At 49.1% G+C, this 22,243-nt stretch overlaps 1 protein-coding gene across 1 annotated transcript; it reads right to left on the bottom strand.

Moving 5' to 3' along the window:
- Positions 1-1,232: 1,232 nt before the first annotated feature.
- Positions 1,233-20,956, bottom strand: LOC311515918 (stonustoxin subunit alpha-like). Its single transcript, XM_084619425.1, has 4 exons — positions 20,856-20,956; positions 14,855-14,986; positions 4,283-6,337; positions 1,233-2,290 (listed from the first exon to the last, which is right to left on the bottom strand). Exons 2-4 carry the CDS (start codon positions 14,949-14,951, stop codon positions 1,761-1,763), a joined length of 2,682 nt encoding a protein of 893 aa, XP_084475551.1. The 5' UTR covers positions 14,952-14,986; positions 20,856-20,956; the 3' UTR covers positions 1,233-1,760.
- Positions 20,957-22,243: the final 1,287 nt, after the last annotated feature.

Raw genomic sequence — 22,243 nt, forward strand, 5'->3', positions numbered from 1 at the left:
TGACAAGATCCTTTGCACTGGAAAAATCTCCAGTGCGGGAGAAGACAGCATGGAGTCCACTCCTGGCAGCACAGCATCCACACCCAGCAGGGAGAAGGACCTGTATCTGGAGCTACGTTTCAGAACAATATATTGCCAAGGTAGAGTGGACTATAAAGAGAAGTGGAGCAAACAACTAAGTGATCCTTCACCAGAGGAGACAAGGAAAACCAGCACCTTGGATTCTGTGAGCATCCTGACAAAAAGCTAGTCAGCCGTTGCTGGGAAAGGAATACTGGAGAGGAAAGTGCCTCGAACAATGTCTGTAGCTTGTTAAGTTAGGTCTTAGCTATTAGAAAGCGTATTATTACTTCTGTTTGTTCATCACCCTTCCTATCTTTACACCTTACACTTGATATCACTTAAATCTATGACTTTTGTTTACGAAACTTGTTTTACCTTTATTATAAACCAGGTCAGTGCTGTGATTAAAGTGAGTGTTTGTCAAACCCCAGTGAAATTAATGAGCTGCGTGTATTGACTCTTTAAAAGAGCAATGAACTTAATAACTTGTGTGTGTTCCGGGAGAGGACTGGACACTACAGAGAGACAGTTCAGAGGCCCGTCTAGTAAAGGGTGCCTACTATAGGAATAATGGACTGAGTGGATTATTCCGATAGCTCTTCTAACGCTAGCCGCTGAAGATCCTCCACAACGATGTGGGATCAGCAGGAGAGAGAGATGTAACGTCATTGTAGTTTGAACAGTGCTACAATAAATCCCACAAGGATTCACACTCTGAACCCCAAAACTATGAGATCCATATTGAATCTGCAATAATCAGAACTTCTATCAGTTACCTGGGTGGGCACCCTGAAAACTATCGTGATGGAGTCAACGAAAAAAGAAAACACTTATCGTTTAACGAATATTCAATGTAGTACAAAATACAACATATGCGGTGGTCTCTCGTGTCCTTCCAGGACATCAGGTTCAGCAAACCTCAGACCTCTGAAAACCAGTAAATACAGATAAATCCCATGCAACCATAACTCTGCCCCTTGGTGCTGGCAATAGCCATGGGAACGATCTGCCTGCTACTCCTGGTGAAGGAATTTGTTTGTTTTCTGAAATGTCAAATTTTGATTAGCTCTGGCATAAAGCAACACATTTCATTGTAAGATATACCTAACACACAATCTGACAATGGTCTGAAAGCATAAAGTAGGATTTTATTTCATAATTTCTGCTGCTAAAAGACTTTGCATTCCTTACTGCAAGAGAATGACATGTTTACAGTAGGATAGAAACACCTCTGAGCAACTCAGAGAGAAGATGTGAGTAATCATTTTAGCACAATGGTAGGGGCTGATCCTGGGGCAGGGTTCTGCCTTTGCCCCCTCAGACTGTGCAAAGGGCCCATGCTGCGAGTGGAGCAATTGTCCGTGGCTCAGCTGGAAGCCCCCTGATGAGGACCTGGAGACAGTGCAGTGAGCTGCCAGCCTTGTGCCCTGACAGGAAGAGGGGGTGGAGATGCCGGGCGAGAGCCCTGGTTTTACTTTGCCCCTTTCAAACAGTGAGCACCACGGGGGATTCTGGCCAAGACCGGCACAGGGCTCAAAGGGAGGAGCTCCTGGTGCCCATTCTGACCCTGTTCACGGATATAATCCTACAGAACCATACAGCATGAGAACAAGCAGACTGGGCAGTCACTGCAGGACCGTGAGATGGGTCTAGCCTGCTCTGTATGGTACTGACAGGGCCCCGGGCTACCCTGAGTCTCAGGGATGGATGCTCAGCTGGAATCCTCCACCCCAGACCCAGAAGAAAGGGAAGATTTTCTCCCCATTGAAAGAAGCCTGTGGGAAAGTGAAGATCGGGGCCAGATCATCAGCATAATTAAATGCCACCAACCCCCCTTCATAGTCCAGAGAGACCCGGATCCTGCTGGGTTCTCTACTCAAGGACAGGCGGGTGACAGGCGAGGTTTGAGCCCGATAGTCTCTGGCATTGCCCCATTTCTGCACCACCCAGACCCCATTCTCGGGGGTAAAGCCAACCTCTTCCTTCCTCAGCACAGACTGTCTAGCTACCCCCACAGCCCAGTCTCCGGCTACTCCTCCCTTCACCTTCACCTGCCAGGAATGTTTCCCCGAGGTGAAGCCCTCAGAGCCCAGCACACTCAGCAAATAATCAAATCTCTCCGGTTTGTAAGGCAACATCTGGCTCTCGGGGCCCCGGCTCATGGTTCTTCGATCATCAGACAGGACGAGCTCAGGATGTGCCGTGTCTGGATCCAGAGTCACATTCGCTGGGGAGAGACAGAATCAGAGCGTTATCGGCACACATGGGTCAATGACAGAGCGAAAGGATCGGCTGGGCCAGACCTGAGCCTCAGAATCTTCCCCCCTGCACTCACCCACTTCGGAACAATACTGTGTAACATATATGTATGCCAGTCGGTGCTGCTCTTTATACAGCTAACTATCGACACAGAGAGAGAGATAACATGGCAAAAATACTTCACTAACGCAGCGTTAAGATGCCTGGTGAGACCTTGCACCCCTCAAGAAAGTCAGTTCAGCAAAACTGAATCTTGTGAATGCTGGGAGATAGCGAGTTCAGGTAAACACCTTCGCAACCTTAACTCTGCCCTCTGGAGCTGGCAATGGCCTCTGGGAATTATCTGCATGCACTGCAGCTGTAATCCCTGTGGTAGGTGTTGCTGTACTGAAGGGTGGAGGAATAAATTGAACCATCTTGGAAGATCTGTGATTGGGATAGGAGGAGATCTGGGCGGCTGTGCCCTCTGCGTGTGTGTGTGTGTGTGTGTCCCCCTCTCTCCCCGGCCCCTGTGTGGGCTTTTAAGGCTGCACAGCTCCCTGCCTCACCCCGGGATATCCCCAGCAAGCCAGACTGTCTAAACAGGCCAGGGCCTGCGCTTTGCTTTCTCTCTGAAGACAACGAGCAGTGCATTGCCCACAGCTATATGTTTCCACACAGCTCCTTCTAAGCAACCACGTTTCTTCTTTTAGGTAAAAGCATGACAGAGAATAAATATTAAAACAATAAAACTCGAAAGCTGACCTGAGATTTCCCCGTCCCCCCAAATCCAATCTACAGCTCTAGAAGCTTTTAGTCCTTCAAACCCCACATCTGGGTATTCTCCGGGGTTAGAAGTTTAGATCCAGAACCAGAGCAATGGCTGGGCAGATCAGCCATATCTTTATCCAACTCTGGCCTTTGATCTTTGCCTTCTGTAACAGGTAATCAACAGAAAAAACCCTCCCCTCAGAGCTTAACTTCAAAAAGCTGGGTTTTTGCATTGACCAGAGGTAAGTAATTTGCATTAACCTCGCCCTAGGGACTCCCCAGGAAATCCACTTAATATTTATTGTCCCAAAAGTCCATACTTGTCTGGCACATTTTCAATACAGCCTTTTGAACCGCCACGTCTTACATCCATCACATCTCCTCACTAGAGAGGTTATACACAATCCTGGCCCACAGCAGTACATACAGTTAGTACAATAAGATCTTTCAGTGATATTGCAGGAAATTGCCCTATCTACAGAGCCCTATCCAGCTACAGTGGAAACTCTCCACCTCCAGAGTCTCTTGGCTCCTCTGTGCTCAGTATGATCCCCTTAGTTCATGAGCAGTACTATCTGTCCAATAATGTTCTGAATGTTGCTCCCCCCAGAGGCCTAGTGGGTGCCGTTCACTCTCTGTGTGTTATCCTCCAGTCAGTGAGACCCTTGTGGCAGGATCAGAGCCAGGGCTTGATCCCCAGGTCTGGGCAAAACCACGGTGGTAGAATATGTCAACCTTTAAAAACTATGGTTTTTTTAGGGAGTTGGGGGGGCGGGAGGGAGAGGAGATTGTATCCCAGGAACCCCTTGGTCAAATGATCTCAGATTTGGATCACTGACCCTAGCCAGTGCCCCCTGAGGCACATCAAATTTCAAGGCAATCCATGTAACCATGACAATTTTAGAGCACTTAGAAGAATGAAGCTTTTCACAGAAAGCTAGTTGGTACCTTAACTTGACCAGACCTGACAGCTCAGTATCATTTGTACAGTCCCCAGCAGATCCCGGTGGTTGGGTTGGGCCCTGTATGCATTACTCCAGTTCAGATATTAAATTGCAAGAAATAGTTTGATTCTGAAGTCACGCCTACATTATACACTTGGGACATCTCAATTTTTCTTCCAAAGATAAATATAGTTTTACCTGAATGAACTACTCCAGAGTCCTGTGTTTCGGGTGGGAAGAAATATGCAAATATATTTAAATGTTACCTTTCTTTAGGGTTGAGATGCAAGTCTCTTCGCTTGGGTCACTCACAGCCCCATCCGCACACACAGCCGAAACCCGGACTCTGTAGGGTGTCTCAGGACTCAGTCCATCAATGCTATAGAACTCGGTTCTCTTTTCTGTCCTTCGTTCCAGCCATTTGTCTTTCCCCTCCTGACTTGTATCTCCTGCCTCCTCTTTATATTGCACCTTATACTCCCTTATTCTGACTCCATCTCCAATGACACTTGGACTCTCCCAGGTGAGGGCGATGGCAGATGAATCTACAATAACTGTTACAGACTTCCCAGGCGGGCTGGTAGGAGGGAGAGTCTTCACAGGATTACTCACATCGCTGCTCTCGCTGAGCCCTGGTTTGCTCACTGCAGCGTATCGGAACTGGTACTCGGTGTTTGCACGTAGCCCTGTTACTGTGAATGTCTCTTGCGTGTTATTTACATTCACAGCCGTCCAGTTCTCCTGTCCTACAATTCTGTACTCTGCCCGATAGCCGGATATCTCAGCCCTTCCATAGGCTGCTGGGTTAAACTTGAGCTGCACACGGTCATGTTTGATTCCATCAATCAGGGGAGGAAGAGGCTTTGATGGAGGCTCAAAGTTGGTGCTGATCAGCTCTCCCTCCTCATACAGGTAAATGGAAGTGCCTGGATTGTCCTTGTCTGGAACAGAGGACACAATGAACCGAATCTTCCCGTTAGATTTGTTGACACTGACAAAACGTGAAAGGGACTTTGCAGATTTTCGAGCTTTTCTATTAATTTCTTGTTCCTCAAACCACATTTTGGATTTTGGTTTCTCAGCAACAGAACTGGCTGCTGCAGAATCATAAGTTTCCTTTATATACTGGGTCTGAAGCCACTGTTTTAAATCTGATAAATATGGCTCCTCTTCATGCAGTGAGGTGAATGTAAAGGAGACGATAAAGTCAAGCTCAGGGTCGAGTACTATTTCATCTAGTTCACTCTGAGAGGACACCACTTTTACATTGCTTAGGATCCTAAGGTAGGAATTCACATAATTCATCTCTTTTTCCTTTGTATCCAGAAATTCACTGAGGCTCTGAGTATTGAATGGTGACTGGTTTTTACATGATAAAATATCCACCAGGCCCCCTTCCTCTTTTCCACCTCCACGGATTAACGGTAAGAGTCCTGCTAGCTGTTTCTGGAAAGTCTGTCTGTGTTGCTTACACAGATCTCTGAACTGCTGGATTTTCAGCTTGATTTCGGGGAAGCTTGTGGCAATCGGACTCTTCACCATGTCATTGCATCGCATGTTTACTTCTGCCAGTTCCTCCAGAGCAGTCTGAGCATCAGAAATCAGTGAAAAGCTGATCTCACGCACCAGCCGAGCAGCTCTGGAATCCAGCTTGGTCAGCGGGTACAGCCAGACTCTCACTGGTACGGCCTTTTCCCCGCTGTCACCCAGCAGCTTGGGGAGGGTGGAGTATATTTGCATGGCATCTTGGAAATTAGTTGGATTTCTCTCAAGAGCAAAATCACCATGGAACCTGCAGTTAAATTTTGCAGCATTTAATTTTTCACTTTCATCCATTTTGACAGCTCCTTCCCCTTCTATGGAAAACATGGGTATCTTTTTAATTGCAATCTGGAGCTTTCCCTCTATCTCACGTACATTCTCAGAAGAAGAAACTTCCCGATCAAACACGAAGAAAGCCTGAGCCCCGTACAGCACAGCCGTGACCACATGGGTGGCGGTGCCTTGGTCAAATACAGCAGGATAAGAAACATTCTCTGGTCCTAAATGGTTCATAGTTAGTTGTTCAAAGTTTGTTGTGGCAGAGTACTGGAGAGTAATTCGGGCCTGTTGTTTGGATTTTTTGGTGTCATTTAAGTATTTGGCAGATCCACTTACTTCAACCAGCCCCCCCAGGAAACTGGCCTTCAGCGAGGCTGTGACATTGAGGGCATTGGCCTTCTCTTCAATGGTGTCGGATGCGATGATCTCAAATTCAGTCTTGGGTTGTGGTTTTGTGTTTACATCCTTGCGAAGCTGTTCCAGGCCCCACAGCGTGATCCCTGGAATAGTAGAGACAGACACATGGTAACGTAACTGATAGATGCACAGGACACAGAATCTATCCATCCTTTAATTGTGTCTCATTTCTGAGATTGAAAAATAACGAGTGAAGGACATCAAGTAAACTGACCTGGTAACATACAAATGTGCCAAGTCAAGGCTGAACTACACCCTAACAACCTTCCCTTGCCCCCGGCTTCTTACAGGACTTTGGAAGATGTGATCTTTTCTGTTTTTTTTCATATATCCCTCTCCAGAATGACTGAGTTCACTCCCCCCTCAGGAGTACACTGTCCCAGGAAGCAAGTGCTATATTTATGATTGAAATGTCACTTCTATTAGAAAAGGAGGACTTGTGGCACCTTAGAGACTAACCAATTTATTTGAGCATGAGCTTTCATGAGCTACAGGGATGCATCCGATGAAGTGAGCTGTAGCTCACGAAAGCTCATGCTCAAATAAATTGGTTAGTCTCTAAGGTGCCACAAGTCCTCCTTTTCTTTTTGCGGATACAGACTAACACGGCTGCTACTCTGACTTCTATTAGAAATGATCTGATCAATTGGATAATTGGTCTGAAATCAACAAGATGAAATTCAATAAAGACAAGTGCAAAGTACTACACTTAGGAAGGAAAAATCAAATGCACCGTTACAAAATGGGGAATAACTGGCTAGGCAGTAGTACTGCGGAAAAGGACCTGGGGATTATAGCGGATCACAAATTGAATATGAGACAACCATGGGATGCAGTTGTGCAAAAGGCTAATATAATTGTGGTGTGGGAGGTAGTTGTCCTGCTCTTCTCAGCACTGGAAAGGCCTGAGCTGGAGTATTGTGTCCAGTTTGGGGCGCCACACTGCAAGAAAAATCTGGACAAACTAGAAGGGTGAGGGAAGAGCAACAAAACTGATAAAGGGTTTAGAAAACCTGCCCTATAGAAGATAGATTAGAAACAGTGGGTATGTTTAGTCTTAAGAGAAGAAGACTGAGAGCAGAGCTGATAACGGTTTTCAAATCTGTTAAGGGCTGTTGACAGTGAGGACAGTGATCAGTTGTTCTCCATGTCCGCTGAAGGGAGGCCAAAAAGTAATTGGCTTTATCTGCAGCAAGGGAGGTTTAAGTTAGTTATTAGGAAAACTTTCTAATTGTAAGGATAATTAAGCACTGGAATAGACTTCCAAGGGAGGTTGTGGAATCCCCATCTGTGATAAATAAAGTGGGGGTAGCTCCCTTTGATGGACACCCAGCCAATCAGTTAGCTGTAAAATCCCTCTTGATAGCTGTTCTTTACTTGCTTTACCTGTAAAGGGTTAAAAGTCCCCCAGGTAAAGAAAAAAAAAGTGGGCACCTGACCAAAAGAGCCAATGGGAAGGCTAGAACTTTTTAAAATTGGAAAAGAAAGTTTGCCTTTGTCTGTTGTTCTCTGGGCTGGAGGGACAGAGCAGCCATGTTGTAAGCAGCTAAGCCAGGTATGATTATAAGCAGTGATGAGCTGCCAAAATCTTAACAACCTGTTCCCTGAGGGATGTGCCTCAGTATGTATTTTTTGTACCAACAGGGTTACCATAGGTCTGTATTTTCCTGGGAGGAATTCCTCCCGGATGGCGATTTAAGAACAAAAAGGCCTGACCTGTCTGGGAAAATAGGGATGTATGTTAACCCTGCCGAAAGTTCTTTTTTAAAAAGATGGGCCTGACCTAGCAATTACCTCCGTTTCACAGGTGTGGGTCCCCACCATGCCCTGGGCATGTGCTAGGGTGACCAGATGTCCCAATTTTATAGGGACAGTCCTGGTTTTGGGGTCTTTTTTTTATATAGGCTCCTATTACCCCCCAACCCCTGTCCTGATTTTTCACACTTGCTGTCTGGTCACCCTAGGGTGTGCACAAGTGTGGGTCCCAGCTGCTCCCTTCCCCACTCATTGAAGCAGGTGTGCAGGGTTACTGCCCTGGGAACTGCAGGGCACCAGTGGACATGGGGACAGCTGCAGACAGGGGCATGGGGCAGGGCTAGCTGGAGGCAGGGGGGCCAGGCTGGCTGCGGGCAGGGCAGGGGCAGGGGGCAGCAGAGCTGGCTGGAGACAGGAGGGTGCGGGGCTGGCTGTGGGCAGGGCAGGCGGTGCGGAGCTGGCTGGAGACAGGAGGGTGCAGGGTTGTCTGGAGGCAAGGGGGTGCGGGGCTGGCTGTGGGCAGGGCAGGCGGTGCGGAGCTGGCTGGAGACAGGAGGGTGCAGGGTTGGCTGGAGGCAAGGGGGTGTGGGGCTGGCTGGAGACAGGGACAGGCTGCGGGCAGGACAGGGGGTGCAGGTGGCAGGGCCTGGCTGCGGGCAGGGCAGGGGGTGTGAGGGTGGCTGGAGACAGGGGCTGGCTGCAGGCAGGGGGTACGGCAGGGCTGGCTGCAGAAAGGGGCTGGCTGCGGGCAGGGCAGGGGGTGTGAGGGTGGCTGGAGACAGGGGCTGGCTGCAGGCAGGGGAGCGGGTACGTGCGGCAGAGGTTGGCTGGATACAGGGCAGAGGGTGCGGCAGGGGCTGGCTGCAGGCAGGGCAGGGGATGTGGGGGTGGCTGGAGACGGGCTGGCTGTGGGCAGGGGGTGCGGCAGGGACTGGCTGGGGACAGGGGCTGGCTGCAGGCAGGGCAGGGGGTGCGTGCGGCAGAGGTTGGCTGGAAACAGGGCAGAGGGTGCGGCAGGGGCTGGCTGCGGGCAGGGCAAGGGGTGTGGGGGTGGCTGGAGACAGGGGCTGGCTGCAGGCAGGGGGTACGGCAGGGACTGACTGGAGGTAGGGGCTGGCTGCAGGCAGGGTAGGGGGGTGCAGGGACTGACTGGAGACAGGGGCTGGCTGCGGGCAGGGCAGAGGGTGCAGGGGTGGCTGGAGACGGGCTGGCTGCGGGCAGGGCAGGGGGTGCGTGCGGCGGGGCCGGCTGCGGGCAGGGTGGTGGGGGCTCACGGGGAGCAGCCCGAGCAGCAGGACGCAGCCCCGGCCGAGCAGAGGGAGTCCCAGGGATGGGGGGGCAGCCCACGTCGCTCCCGCAGCGCAGCGCCCCCAGTGGCCAGAGGAGGAATCACATCACTTCCCGGCCGGAGCCCAGCAAAGCCTCAGCGCCCCCTGCAGGGAAGCGGGTTAACAGCCGGTTCTAAAACAGGTTCAAAATTTAACACCCGGTTCGCGCGAACCGGCGCGAATTCAGCTCACCCCAGATTATAAGTCATCGGATCATTCCTAGAATGACTTATCTGAACTCCAATGTGTAAACAGATCAGAGTGTTTAGCCAGATGCGATTAGGTTGCATCCGAGAGTGCTGAAGGAATTGGCGGCTGTGATTGCAGAGCCATTGGCCATTATCTTTGAAAACTTGTGGCGAACCAGGGAAGTCCCGGATCACTGGAAAAAGGCTAATGTAGTGCCAATCTTTAAAAAAGGGAAGAAGGAGGATCCTGGGAACTACAGGCCAGTCAGCCTCACTTCAGTCCCCGGAAAAATCATGGAGCAGGTCCTCAAAGAATCAATCCTGAAGCACTTGCATGAGAGGAAAGTGATCAGGAACAGCCAGCATGGATTCACCAAGGGAAGGTCATGCCTGACTAATCTAATTGCCTTTTATGATGAGATTATTGGTTCTGTGGATGAAGGGAAAGCAGTGGATGTATTGTTTCTTGACTTTAGCAAAGCTTTTGACACGGTCTCCCACAGTATTCTTGTCAGCAAGTTAAGGAAGTATGGGCTGGATGAATGCACTACAAGGTGGGTAGAAAGCTGGCTAGATTGTCGGGCTCAACGGGTAGTGATCAATGGGTCCATGTCTAGTTGGCAGCCGGTATCAAGTGGAGTGCCCCAAGGGTCGGTCCTGGGGCCGGTTTTGTTCAATATCTTTATAAATGATCTGGAGGATGGTGTGGATTGCACTCTCAGCAAATTTGCGGATAATACTAAACTGGGAGGAGTGGTAGATACGCTGGAGGGGAGGGATAGGATACAGAGGGACCTAGACAAATTGGAGGATTGGGCCAAAAGAAATCTGATGAGGTTCAATAAGGATAAGTGCAGGGTCCTGCACTTAGGATGGAAGAATCCAATGCACCGCTACAGACTAGGGACCGAATGGCTAGGCAGCAGTTCTGCGGAAAAGGACCTAGGGGTGACAGTGGACGAGAAGCTGGATATGAGTCAGCAGTGTGCCCTTGTTGCCAAGAAGGCCAATGGCATTTTGGGATGTATAAGTAGGGGCATAGCGAGCAGATCGAGGGACGTGATCGTTCCCCTCTATTCGACATTGGTGAGGCCTCATCTGGAGTACTGTGTCCAGTTTTGGGCCCCACACTAGAAGAAGGATGTGGATAAATTGGAGAGAGTCCAGCGAAGGGCAACAAAAATGATTAGGGGTCTGGAACACATGACTTATGAGGAGAGGCTGAGGGAGCTGGGATTGTTTAGCCTGCAGAAGAGAAGAATGAGGGGGGATTTGATAGCTGCTTTCAACTACCTGAAAGGGGGTTCCAAAGAGGATGGCTCTAGACTGTTCTCAATGGTAGCAGATGACAGAACGAGGAGTAATGGTCTCAAGTTGCAGTGGGATTAGTTAGATTAGTGGGGGAGGTTTAGATTGGATATTAGGAAAAACTTTTTCACTAAGAGGGTGGTGAAACACTGGAATGCGTTACCTAGGGAGGTGGTAGAATCTCCTTCCTTAGAGGTTTTTAAGGTCAGGCTTGACAAAGCCCTGGCTGGGATGATTTAACTGGGAATTGGTCCTGCTTCGAGCAGGGGGTTGGACTAGATGACCTTCTGGGGTCCCTTCCAACCCTGATATTCTATGATTCTATGATAGGGTTATTTATTTTATTTCTTATTGGCTTGTGGACTCCTCTGTCATAACCCCAGATGCTTTTGTTTGCTTGTAACCTTTAAGCTAAACCCACAAGAAAGCTATTTTGGGTGCTTGATTTTTGGAATTGCTCTTTTAAAATCTATCAGAAGCCTAAATTCCAGATGCATTTTCTTTCTTTTTATTTTTAATAAAATTTCCTTTTTTAAGAACAGAATTGGAGTTTTGGTGTGCTAAGAGGTTTATGCATGTTGTTTGATTAGCTGGTAGCCACAGCTAATTTCCTTTTTCTTTCTCAGCTGTTCCCAGACTGTTTCTCAGCTGGGGTGAAAGGGCTTGAGGGCACCCCATAGGGAGGAATTCCCAAGTGTTCCTTCCTAGCTTGAAAGGGGTTGGGTGTTTTTTGCATTTGGTTGGTGGCAGCATTTACCAAGCCAAGGTCAGAGAGAAGCTGTAACCTTGGGAGTTTAAAACAAGCCTGGAGTGGCCAGTATTAATTTTTAAAATCCTTGCGTGCCCCACTCTGCACTCGGAGTGACAGAGTTGGGATTCAGCCTTGAGAAACTAAATGAATTCTTTGCATCGGTCTGCACTGTTGAGGATGTGAGGGAGATTCCCAAACCTCAGCCATTCTTTTTAGGTGACAGATCTGAAGAAAGAAAAGGAGGACTTGTGGCACCTTAGAGACTAACCAATTTATTTGAGCATGAGCTTTCGTGAGCTACAGAAGCTCACGCTCAAATAAATTGGTTAGTCTCTAAGGTGCCACAAGTCCTCCTTTTCTTTTTGCGAATACAGACTAACACGGCTGTTACTCTGAGATCTGAAGAACTGTCCCAAATTGAGGTGTCATTAGAGGAGGTTTTGGAACAAATTGATAAACTAAACAGTAATAAATCTCCAGGACCTGATGGTATTCACCCAAGAGTTCTGAAGGAACTCAAATGTGAAATTGCAGGACTACTAACTGTAGTCTGTAACCTATCATTTAAATCAGCTTCTGTACCAAATGACTGGAGGAGAGCTAATGTGATGCCAGTTTTTAAAAAGGGCTCCAGAGGTGACCCTGGTAACTACAGGCCAATAAATGTCACTTCAGTACTGGGCAAATTGGTTGAAACTATCGTAAAGAACAAAATTGTCAGACGCATAGATGAACATAATTTGTTGGGAAATAGCTAACATGGTTTTTGTAAAGAGAAATCATGCCTCACCAATCTACTAGAATTCTCTGAGGGGGTCAACAAGCATGTGGACAGGGGGATCGAGTGGATATAGTGTACTTAGATTTTCAGAAAGCCTTTGACAAGGTCCCTCACCAAAGGCTCTTAAGCAAAATAAGCAGTTATGGGATAAGAGGGAAGGTTTTCCCATGGATTGGTAACTGGTTAAAAGATAGGAAACAAAGGGTAGGAATAAATGGTCAGTTTTCCGAATGGAGAGAGGTAAATAGTGGTGTCCCCCAGGGATATGTACTGGGCCCAGTCCTATTTAACATATTCATAAACAATCTGAAAAAAGGGGTAAACAGTGTGGTGGCAAAATTTGCAGATGATACAAAACTACTCAAGATAGTTAAGTCCCAGGCAGACTGCGAAGAGCTACAAAAGGATCTCTCAAAACAGGGTGACTGGGCAACAAAATGGCAGATGAAATTTAAAGTTGATAAATGCAAAATAATGCACATTGGAAAACATAATCCCAACTCTACGTATGAAATGAAGGGGTCTAAATTAGCTGTTACCACTCAAGAAAGAGATCTTGGAGTCAGTATGGATAGTTCTCTGAAAACATCCACTTAATGTGCAGCGGCAGTCAAAAAAGCTAACAGAATGCTGGGAAGAATTAAGAAAGGGATAGATAATAAGACAGAAAATATCCTATTGCCTCTATATAAATCTATGGTTCGCCCACACCTTGAATACTGCGTGCAGATGTGGTCACCCTATCTCAAAAAGATATATTGGAATTGGAAAAGGTTCAGAAAAGGGCAACAAAAATGATTAGGGGTATAAAATGGCTTCTGTATAAGAGAGATTAATAAGACTGGGACTTTTCAGCTTGGAAAAGAGGCAACTAAGGGGGAATATGACAGAAGTCTATAAAATCATGAGAGGTATAGATAAAGTAAATAAAGAAGTGTTATTTACTCCTTCTCATAATACAAGAACAAGGGGTCATCAAATGAAATTAATAGGTAGCAGGTTTAAAACAAACACAAGAAAGAATTTTTTCACGCAATGCATTGTCAACCTCTGGAACTCCTTGCCAGAGGGTGTTGTGAAGGCCAATCCTATGATGGGGTTCAAAAGGGAGCTAGATAGATTCATGGAAGATAGGTCCATCAGTGACTATTAGCCAGGATGTGCAGAAAATAGTGTCCCTAGCCTCTGTTTGCCAGAAGTTGCGATTGGGTGACAGGGGATGGATCACTTGATGATAACCTGTCTGTTCATTCCCTTTGGGGGACCTGCCGTTGGCCACTGTCAGAGGACAGGATACTGGGCTTGATGGACCTTTGGTCTGACCCAGTAGGGCCGGTCTTATGTTCTTGATACCATCATTGTAGGTTTTAAAGAACAGGTTAGACAAATACCTCTCAGAGATGGCCCTGGTGCACTTATTCCTGCCTCAATGCAGGTAGCTGGACTAGGTGTCCCCTTAAGGGCCCTTCCAGCCCTAAATTTCTATGATTCAGTGATGTCTGGTGGGGTGAGTTCCTCATGCTAATTATGTTGCTTTAAAATGTATTTCCTTTATCGAGTTTAAACTAGTTGTATTTTAATTTTGAGTGTCCCCTTGTTATTTTTCTATGAGAGAGTAAATAGGTACTTCTTCTTTACCTTCTCTAGCCCTTTCCTATTTACCTTCTCTAGCCCTTTCCTATTTACCTTCTCTAGCCCTTTCATTCTTCTGTATCCCTGTTTCACCTCCAGCTTATTCTTGTCTCTATATGAAATATTTTGTTTTGTCTTTTCCTGTGAAATTCTCCCCAGGTTTCTAGTAATTTTTATCATCATTGTCCGAACTGCCTCGATTTCTGTGATACCCTCTTTGTGATGGGACGGCCAGCACGGAGCACACATTCCAGGGGAGTGTGACCCGTTGATTTATATAATGCCATTGGAATAGGTCTGGTGGCATTTTCCATGCTGTTCCTCGGGCACCCGAGCACCCTGTTCACGGCTTGGCCTGCCACTGGACACAGAGTGGGTGTTTTCACTGAGCTGTCCACAGCGATGCCAGGCCTTTTCCGGGGTGGGGACAGTTCATATGGGTCACAGTGATGTGTGTGAATAGCTGAAGTGTTTCCTTCTAATGGGTCCCCTCATGCCCCGAAGATCTGTGTGTAGAGAGGACCCTTCTCACCGGGACCTCACCCCTCCCATGTGGAAATGGGGGGATGAGCCAGCTCGGGGGCACTGTCCCCCTTTCCTAGGCCGACTGCCATGCGGGTGGGGCTGCAGAGATATCGCAGTGGCAGGGGAGTGGATGGAAAGTTTCTCCTTTCTCCTAGTGCAGCCAGTGCTGTAAGGAGGGTCAGCAGGACAGTACCCGGGCAGGTTTGGATGCCCTTTGTTTTTTCCCCAACTCAAATCCCAAACCCAAATGTTCCTAAAAGAAACAGGTGCCAAATGCTTCTTTTTCCTGAAACGCTAAGTTGGGCCCCGGGCTCCCCCCGGGTGACAATTACCTGGGATGAGGGAGTCACTGCGGCAGTCGTACAGCATCCCCAGCTGGAAAGGGCGGCCCAGAGCCGGCATCGCAATGGTGTCATCTGATCCGGCCATTGTTCCACACCCAGATGCTCTCTCCTCTGTCTGACCTGCAAGAAAGAACTGGGGTTACACTTAAGTTTCTGGGGAGCAGATTTAGAATCGAGTCACTGGCTTCAGTCTTCAGAGCTTTTTCCGAACATTGCCTTGGTTTTAAAAGAATGATGGATCTTCTAGTCTCCACAGGGGACAGGAGAGGAAGAAAGTCACTCAGAGATTTACCTCTCCCTTTTCTTGCCTCAGATTATGAATTCTAAATTTTATATTTCAAAGGAATTGTTCCTATTAGGAAGAATGGGAAATAGTTATAATTTGATGCAATTTAGAGAGATGTAAGCCACAAAGCAAAACAACTGTTGTATTTTGCTGCTCTCATGTAAGATCCCAGACGTATTGAAAGAACGCTGTGACATGCCAGCAAGCTGGATGTCCTGATAGGGGGCTAAATTGCAGCCAGGGAGCCATAAATACCTGCTGCCCAATGGTTAAGAAGAGAGGCAACAGCCCTTACTTAACGCAAGCCAGAGCATGCCTCTGAAGCAGGGGTGGGCAAACTATGGCCCGCGGGTCGAGCCGTTGTAAGCTGGCCCATGAGCTCCTGCTGGGGAGCAGGGTCTGGGGCTTGCTCTGCTCTGGCGCTCCAGCCGGGGTGCCGGGTTGGGGGCTGCTTGAGCTCCCGGAAGCAGCCACATGGCCCCGCTCCGACAGTCGGGGGCCGCTCCACGCATATGAGCCAGAGAAGGGACACCCCCCTCCCGCACCCCAACCCCAATTTTGTGTGCATTCATGGCTCGCCATACAATTTGTATTCCCCGATGTGGCCCTCAGGCCAAAAAGTTTGCCCACCCCTACTTTAAAGTCTAAATAAAATCGTACACCTTTCAGGCCTTGCACCTTGGAATAGAGCAGGAACATCTGCCAATAGATATAGCATAAGGAAATCTCCCTCTCCGAGACCATTCCCAGAGGAGAGTTAAAGGGAACGGCTCCATTTCATGTCTCTTACCTACACTTACAGAACCGCAAGCCACCCACCAACTGTCTTCCTGTTACACGTTTACCCCAGAATCCATCACACCAGCCTCCTCTTGATATGTGCCCTACAGAGGGTTGTTTTAAAGTTTAATCTCAGCGAATGTATGAACTCAGGCCTTGTCCACATGGGGGTACGTTGGCACTGAGTTGACGCACACTAGTAGCTGCGCACTACGTAAGCCATACTCCTAGCATGCGCACGGGACAGCTGTGCCCTCTTTCCAAAATGCCGTACCCCACAATTGTAGCTGAGAGATTTCAAATGATTTAGGAAATTATTTGTCTAGTATTAGGAATTGTCAACTGATATTTATTGAGCAGGATGAAAATGTGATTGTTAGCTTATATATGAGTAAGTCTGTGAGTCTTTCATGGAGGTCCTGGAAGTCACAGAGTCCATGACTTTCCAGGACCTCCATGACTTCTGCAGCTGCAGCGGCTGGTGTAGCTGACCCTAGGGCTGCCCCAGCACCTGGGTGACCCCGGGGCCAGCCACTCTGGCCACTGCTTCGGCGGCCCCAGACAACTGATCCCGGGCCCTGCCACGGAGCAGCAGTCCAGGAGCAGCAGCGGTGGGGCCCCGAGTTCCCCCCCCCGCCTGGAGGAGCAGCAGCGGTGGTGGGGCTACTGGCCGCCACCCCCCCAGGAGCAGCAGTGACTGTCGGAGCACCCCCCCCAGCAGCAGCCTCCCCTGGAGCACCCCTCCTCCCCCAGCACCTAAGATTTAGTGAGGGGCATTTTTAGTAAAGTCACGGACAGATCACAGGCTGTGACTTTTTTTTATTGCCCTTGACTGGTCCGTGGCCTTTACCATGATGAAATCATAGCCTTATATATGAGCATTCAGGGAAGTATAATTAGTTGGTATTATTAAGCTGTGGTTTGATTCGGGAACAATAAGACATAGGGCTGGAAGGAACCTCCTGGGTTGAGTCCAGTCCTCTGATACCGTAGGCAGCCCCGTCATATCGTCCCGTTCCTAAACTTACCAAGCTCCTTCTTAAAACTAGTCCGTCTGCCCCCACTATTCCTATTGGACGTCTGTTCCACAGCCTCAACCTCACTTCCACTTCGTTTCGGGGGCCGTTCATAGCGCTGATTTTGACAAATAAATCTCTGTTTTAGTTTGCGTCCTGGTTCCCTCAGGGATGCTCCTCTGGTTGAGGTCTATCCTGACAGGTGTCATCAGCTGAGACTGATGAAGTTAAGCACCCCCCCCTCCCCACCTATGTGCAAAAAATTGTTGGTATCACAGCAATTTTCAAGGCAGTTGAGTGTGCAGGGGGATTTTAGACTGCTACACAGGAGGAGAGTTTCAACCTTAACTGTCGTGGAGCTACTGCCCCACTAAAATCTAGGTTCAAATGCTGCCCCCTTTGCCATGTGTCACGGGGTCCAGACACCCCAAGGGCAGAACAGGGGGTCTGAACCCCTAAGAACAGGCAATGGACTCAAAGGATTGTGTACAATGCTATTGTGTATAATTATGTTGAGTGAGCTCTTTTCTGAAAGCCTGTGATGTTCTCAACTTACTGATCACTGTGCGAGATGGATCCAGGCTGTGCTTAGGGATTTATGTATCGTGTATGTAGAGTCTGGAGCTGGTTCCTAAAGCTTCATCTCCCGCTCCCAGTAGGGTGGTGGCCAGCCAGGCAGGGAGGAGCTGCCTCCCCAGCCAGACAAGACTAACCCCCAGCACCTCGCATTGTACAACCCAGGAGAGACAAATGATGGGTCTCTAGTGTGCAAACGGTGTGGAGTGTGTCCCAAAGTGAACTGAGAACTGGGGGGCTGGTTTCAAGCCTTTGGGGTGAGGAACTAGAGGGGAAAAGGTCTGGCAGTGAAGAACTCGGGGTAGGCGGATTTGGGGATGCTTGGGACTGGAAGGGCTGGTGGGGTCACCCTGCAGGGATAACGAGGCTGCTGGAAGCCAGGGTGAGACCTTTCTGCCTGTGGGCTGGATGCTGGTGCCAGGGCTCCGAGCCAGAGCCACACAGGATTAAGGGACCCACGGTCACAGGCAGATGGTGACAGACCCCCTGACTGCTCTGGGGGATCCCCAGAATGTCACACCGCGATATCAGAATGTTTCACATCCAGGCTCGTGCTGTGTCTTGTCACTATTCCCTGTATAACATCAATACAGATTAACCCTCTCTTTGCCACCCTCTCAGCTGCAGCCCGTGGCCAGACTCATCCCACACTGGCACGGCGGCTGGTGCAGGGGGGTGGCTCGTATGCTCAGGGGTGCCTTAACTTGTGCCCTGCCTCAGTGCTTCCTCTGGGCCATTGCAGAGATGTAAGAATGCCCCTGCCATGTCTCCTCCAGCCCCTGGCGCACCCCAGAACACCCTGATACCCCTCTGTGCTGGGGTCTTGGAGAGGGGGCCTAGGGGCTCTCTGAGGTGGGGGTTGTCATAAATAAAAAGGGAAGGGTAAACCCCTTTAAAATCCCTCCTGGCCAGAGGAAAAATCCTCTCACCTGTAAAGGGTTAAGAAGCTAAAGGTAACCTCGCTGGCACCTGACCAAAATGACCAATGAGGGACAAGATACTTTCAAAAGCTGGGAGGAGGGAGAGAAACAAAGGGTCTGGGTCTGTGGGTAGGCTGCTTTGGCCGGGGATAGACCAGGAATGGAGTCTTAGAACTTTTAGTAAGTAATCTAGCTAGGTACGTGTTAGATTATGATTTCTTTAAAGGGCTGAGAAAAGAACTGTGCTGAATAGAATAACTATTTCTGTCTGTGTATCTTTTTTGTAACTTAAGGTTTTGCCTAGAGGGATTCTCTATGTTTTGAATCTAATTACCCTGTAAGGTATCTATCATCCTGATTTTACAGAGGTGATTCCTTTACTTCTATTTCCTTCTATTTCTATTAAAAGTCTTCTTGTAAGAAAACTGAATGCTTTTTCATTGTTCTCAGATCCAAGGGTTTGGGTCTGTGGTCACCTAAGCAAATTGGTGAGGATTTTTACCAAACCTTTCCCAGGAAGTGGGGTGCAAGGGTTGGGAGGATTTTGGGGGGAAAGACGTGTCCAAACTACGTTTCCCAGTAAACCCAGTTAGAGTTTGGTGCTAGCAGTGGATATTCCAAGGACAAAGGATAAAATTAATTTGTACCTTGGGGAAGTTTTAACCTAAGCTGGTAAAAGTAAGCTTAGGAGGTTTTCATGCAGGTCCCCACATCTGTACCCTATAGTTCAGAGTGGGGGAGGAAGCTTGACAGGGGTATTATCCAAGGGGCTGTATCAATATCTTCTACTGTATCAAAATCTCCAGCTTCCCTGCTTTCACCTCATTCCCCTCCTGTCTATCACAAATGCTGCTGCTAAAGTCACTCCCTCTCCAAGCGCATTCTGTCCTCCTCACTTCCCCTCACTGACTTCTGGCCTGTTACCACGTTCAATCCAAATTCTGTGGGCCTGAGCCCCATTGCCCTGCACCTTGTCACCTACGCCAGTGCAAAGTGGATGGAAAGCGTTGCCCAGCAGGAACGAAAGTGCTTCACACCCCAAAGTACACTGGTGTAATTCACTTCACAAGGGGCCGGGTGACAGGAAATCAGAGTCACTGAGCAGAGTCCAGCCTGTTACATGCGTCATCTCCCTGTATCCTGCTTCCTTGGTTTCATCTCTCGCTCTCTCTCTGGCTCTGGCTCTCTGCGTCCTCTCACTGCCCAGTCCTACGTTTCAGCCTCTCCCCAGACAGCTCCTCTGGATCTCACCCCCAGACCATGGACAAATCCTGCTGCTCCTGCCTCCACAATGTCTGTAAGAGCCAACCTTTCCTCTCCAGCCTGACCGCTAAACCTCTTGTCCTCCTGGATCATCTCCAACGTGAATTACTGCAACCTCCCCGTCTCTGGCCTCCCGGATACCCACATCACAGCTCCCCAGTGCAAGATGCTGCTGCGAAAATCATCTTCCCAGCCTGTCATTCTGACCAGACGACTCCCTCTTTCGATCTCCCCACTGGCTCTTCCCTACTTCACTGCACGTGGTTCAAACTTCTTGTCCTCACCTCCACAGCCCTGCATAATGCCAGCCCTCTCTGCACCCCTGACTTCGTCCCTCATCACGTCACCTGCCATCCCCTCTGCAGCACCAGGAATGCCAGGCTCGGTGCCCATTCATCTGCTTCTGCCAAACCAGCTCCATGCCTGCTCCCGTGATACCCTCCACTCTGGGAATGCCCTGTCCAGCGAGCTCACCGAGTCCTCACCCAGTCCCCACGTTTCCCTCCAGGATTCCCACCAGGAGCCAGTGAACAACATTGATTATTATTATTTAATTAAAAAAAAAAATAAAACTAAGCTGCTTGTGGCAGGGACTCTGTGTGTGTGCGTACATACACAGATGTCTTATGTGTTTGTGCAGCACCTAAAACAGTGAGGCCTCGATTCTGATAAAAGATAAATAATAAAAAGTTCAGAGTAAGTCCCCAGGATGTGCAGGTGTCTGTGTGGCTGTAACCTTCCCCCTCCCTCCCCACAGTTGGGTACCCGTATTCCTCACGTCATTCTCAGCTCAGCCTGGATCTATCTGAGGTGGGACCATGTTGTTTTATTTCTAGCCCAAGATTTTCAAAAGTGGCTAGTGACTGTGGGTGCCTCAGTTTTCAGGTGCCCAACTGGAGACCCTTCAAGGGGCCTGATTTCCAGGGGTGGGTGCTCAGCACATTCTGAGAGTCAGGCGCCTCTGAGCTGTGTCAAGCCGGGCCCCCGACTCCACGAGTCACTTTTGACAACCTTGGCCATAGTGTGAAGTGCCCAGAACACTGGGGCTGTAAAAACGCCCACTGCTCTTAACAAACCACGGATGAGAATTTTCAATGCTTTCACAACTGTTACAAGCCCCTCTTTCAAACTCACACACAACACGGTACCTTGCTGCTGTTAATTCAGCTCGGAGACCCGACGTGTATTCTTCCTTCACGGGCTGCTGGTCCCTGCGGCCTGCACGCCGTCCACCGGAGCTGTGGGGCTTTCACAGAAAAGTGGAACTTTTACATGGTTTCCTCTATTTATAATCCAGTTTCGGATTCTATCTTACACAATTAAACTGTTTTCCATTGCACTTTCTATATGGGGTCAAGCCCAGGGCCTTTAGGAATTGCTTGGTCAGTGAACTCCATTTACAGGAAAACAGCTTGGAGCTTTGCATGGTGACAGGTTTCAGAGTGGTAACCGTGTTAGTCTCTATCAGCAAAAACAACGAGGAGTCCTTGTGGCACCTTCGAGACTAACAAATTTATTTAGGCATAAGCTTTTTAGCTCACGAAAGCTTATGCCCAAATAAATTTGGTAGTCTCTAAGGTGCCACAAGGACTCCTCGTTGTTTTAGCTTGGAGCTGGTTTACCAGAGTTGTCTTCTCAGATCAGTTCTCAGAAAACAAGAACCCAGGAGACAACCTGGCAAGCGCAGCTCTGTTCATGGTTACTCAGGGTGGCGAGTTGTAGGGGCCCCTGGTGCCTGAGCTCCAGCAAATTCAGGGCCCGGGAGTCCGGCTCCACCAATGTTTGGGACCACGCCTCTTCCCTGGCTCGGCCTGCAGCCCCTGCACCCCCTCCCCAGAGCATCCCCCAGCCCTGTCTACTGCCCCAGTGCCTCCCCCACCCCCACCTGCCGTCCCTGTGCACCCCTGTGCCCCACCTGCACCCCAACCCCCTGTCCCAGCCCAGAGCCAGCACCCAGCACCCAAACTCCCTCCCAGAGTCTGCACCCCAAACCCCCTCCTGCACCCAAACTCCCTCCCAGAGCCTGCACCCCACACCCGCTCCTGCACCCCAACCCCCTGCCCCAGCCCAGAGCCTGCAACCAGCACCCAAGCTCCCTCCCAGAGCTTTAAGCTGGTTTGGGGGGCGGGACTTGGATCCATTCTGGGCACCACCAAAAATTATACAAACCGGCCGCTCCTATGGGCCCTCTGAGTACCCAGCTTCACCTATCCCTCAAGGTGACCCTCTGGGCATTGCCTTGTCAGAGCCTGACTCTTACGTCTGCTGTACATGGTGGAGAGGTGTGCTCGGTACACAGTGACATGAGAGTGTCTGAGGTTATGGAGACCCACAGTGATGTTGCATTTGAAGCTTATTCTCTTCTTCATGGGCCACCTTGCCTCCTTTGTTCTCTTTTTGGGTGTATGAGACAAGTACAGGGGCTGGGCCTGTTGAATGGACACCCATCTGTCAGCTTCTCGCAGTCACCTCCAAGTCAGCTACCGAATGCATGATACAACCTCCCGGAGCTCATCTGCAAAGACCCGAGCTTGTC

The sequence above is a fragment of the Lepidochelys olivacea genome, assembly GCF_965140295.1.
Source record: "Lepidochelys olivacea isolate rLepOli2 genome assembly, chromosome: 2".
Lineage (NCBI taxonomy): Eukaryota > Metazoa > Chordata > Testudines > Cheloniidae > Lepidochelys > Lepidochelys olivacea.

What these genes read in the sequence shown, in the direction of transcription:
- LOC311515918 (XM_084619425.1), bottom strand. Translation starts at nt 14,951, where the DNA reads ATGGCCGGATCAGATGACACCATTGCGATGCCGGCTCTGGGCCGCCCT. An exon ending in CAGTGACTCCCTCATCCCAG is followed by an intron (nt 6,338 to 14,854) that starts GTAATTGTCACC and finishes CTACTATTCCAG; the next exon opens with GGATCACGCTGTGGGGCCTG. An exon ending in CATCTCAACCCTAAAGAAAG is followed by an intron (nt 2,291 to 4,282) that starts GTAACATTTAAA and finishes GTCTCTCCCCAG; the next exon opens with CGAATGTGACTCTGGATCCA.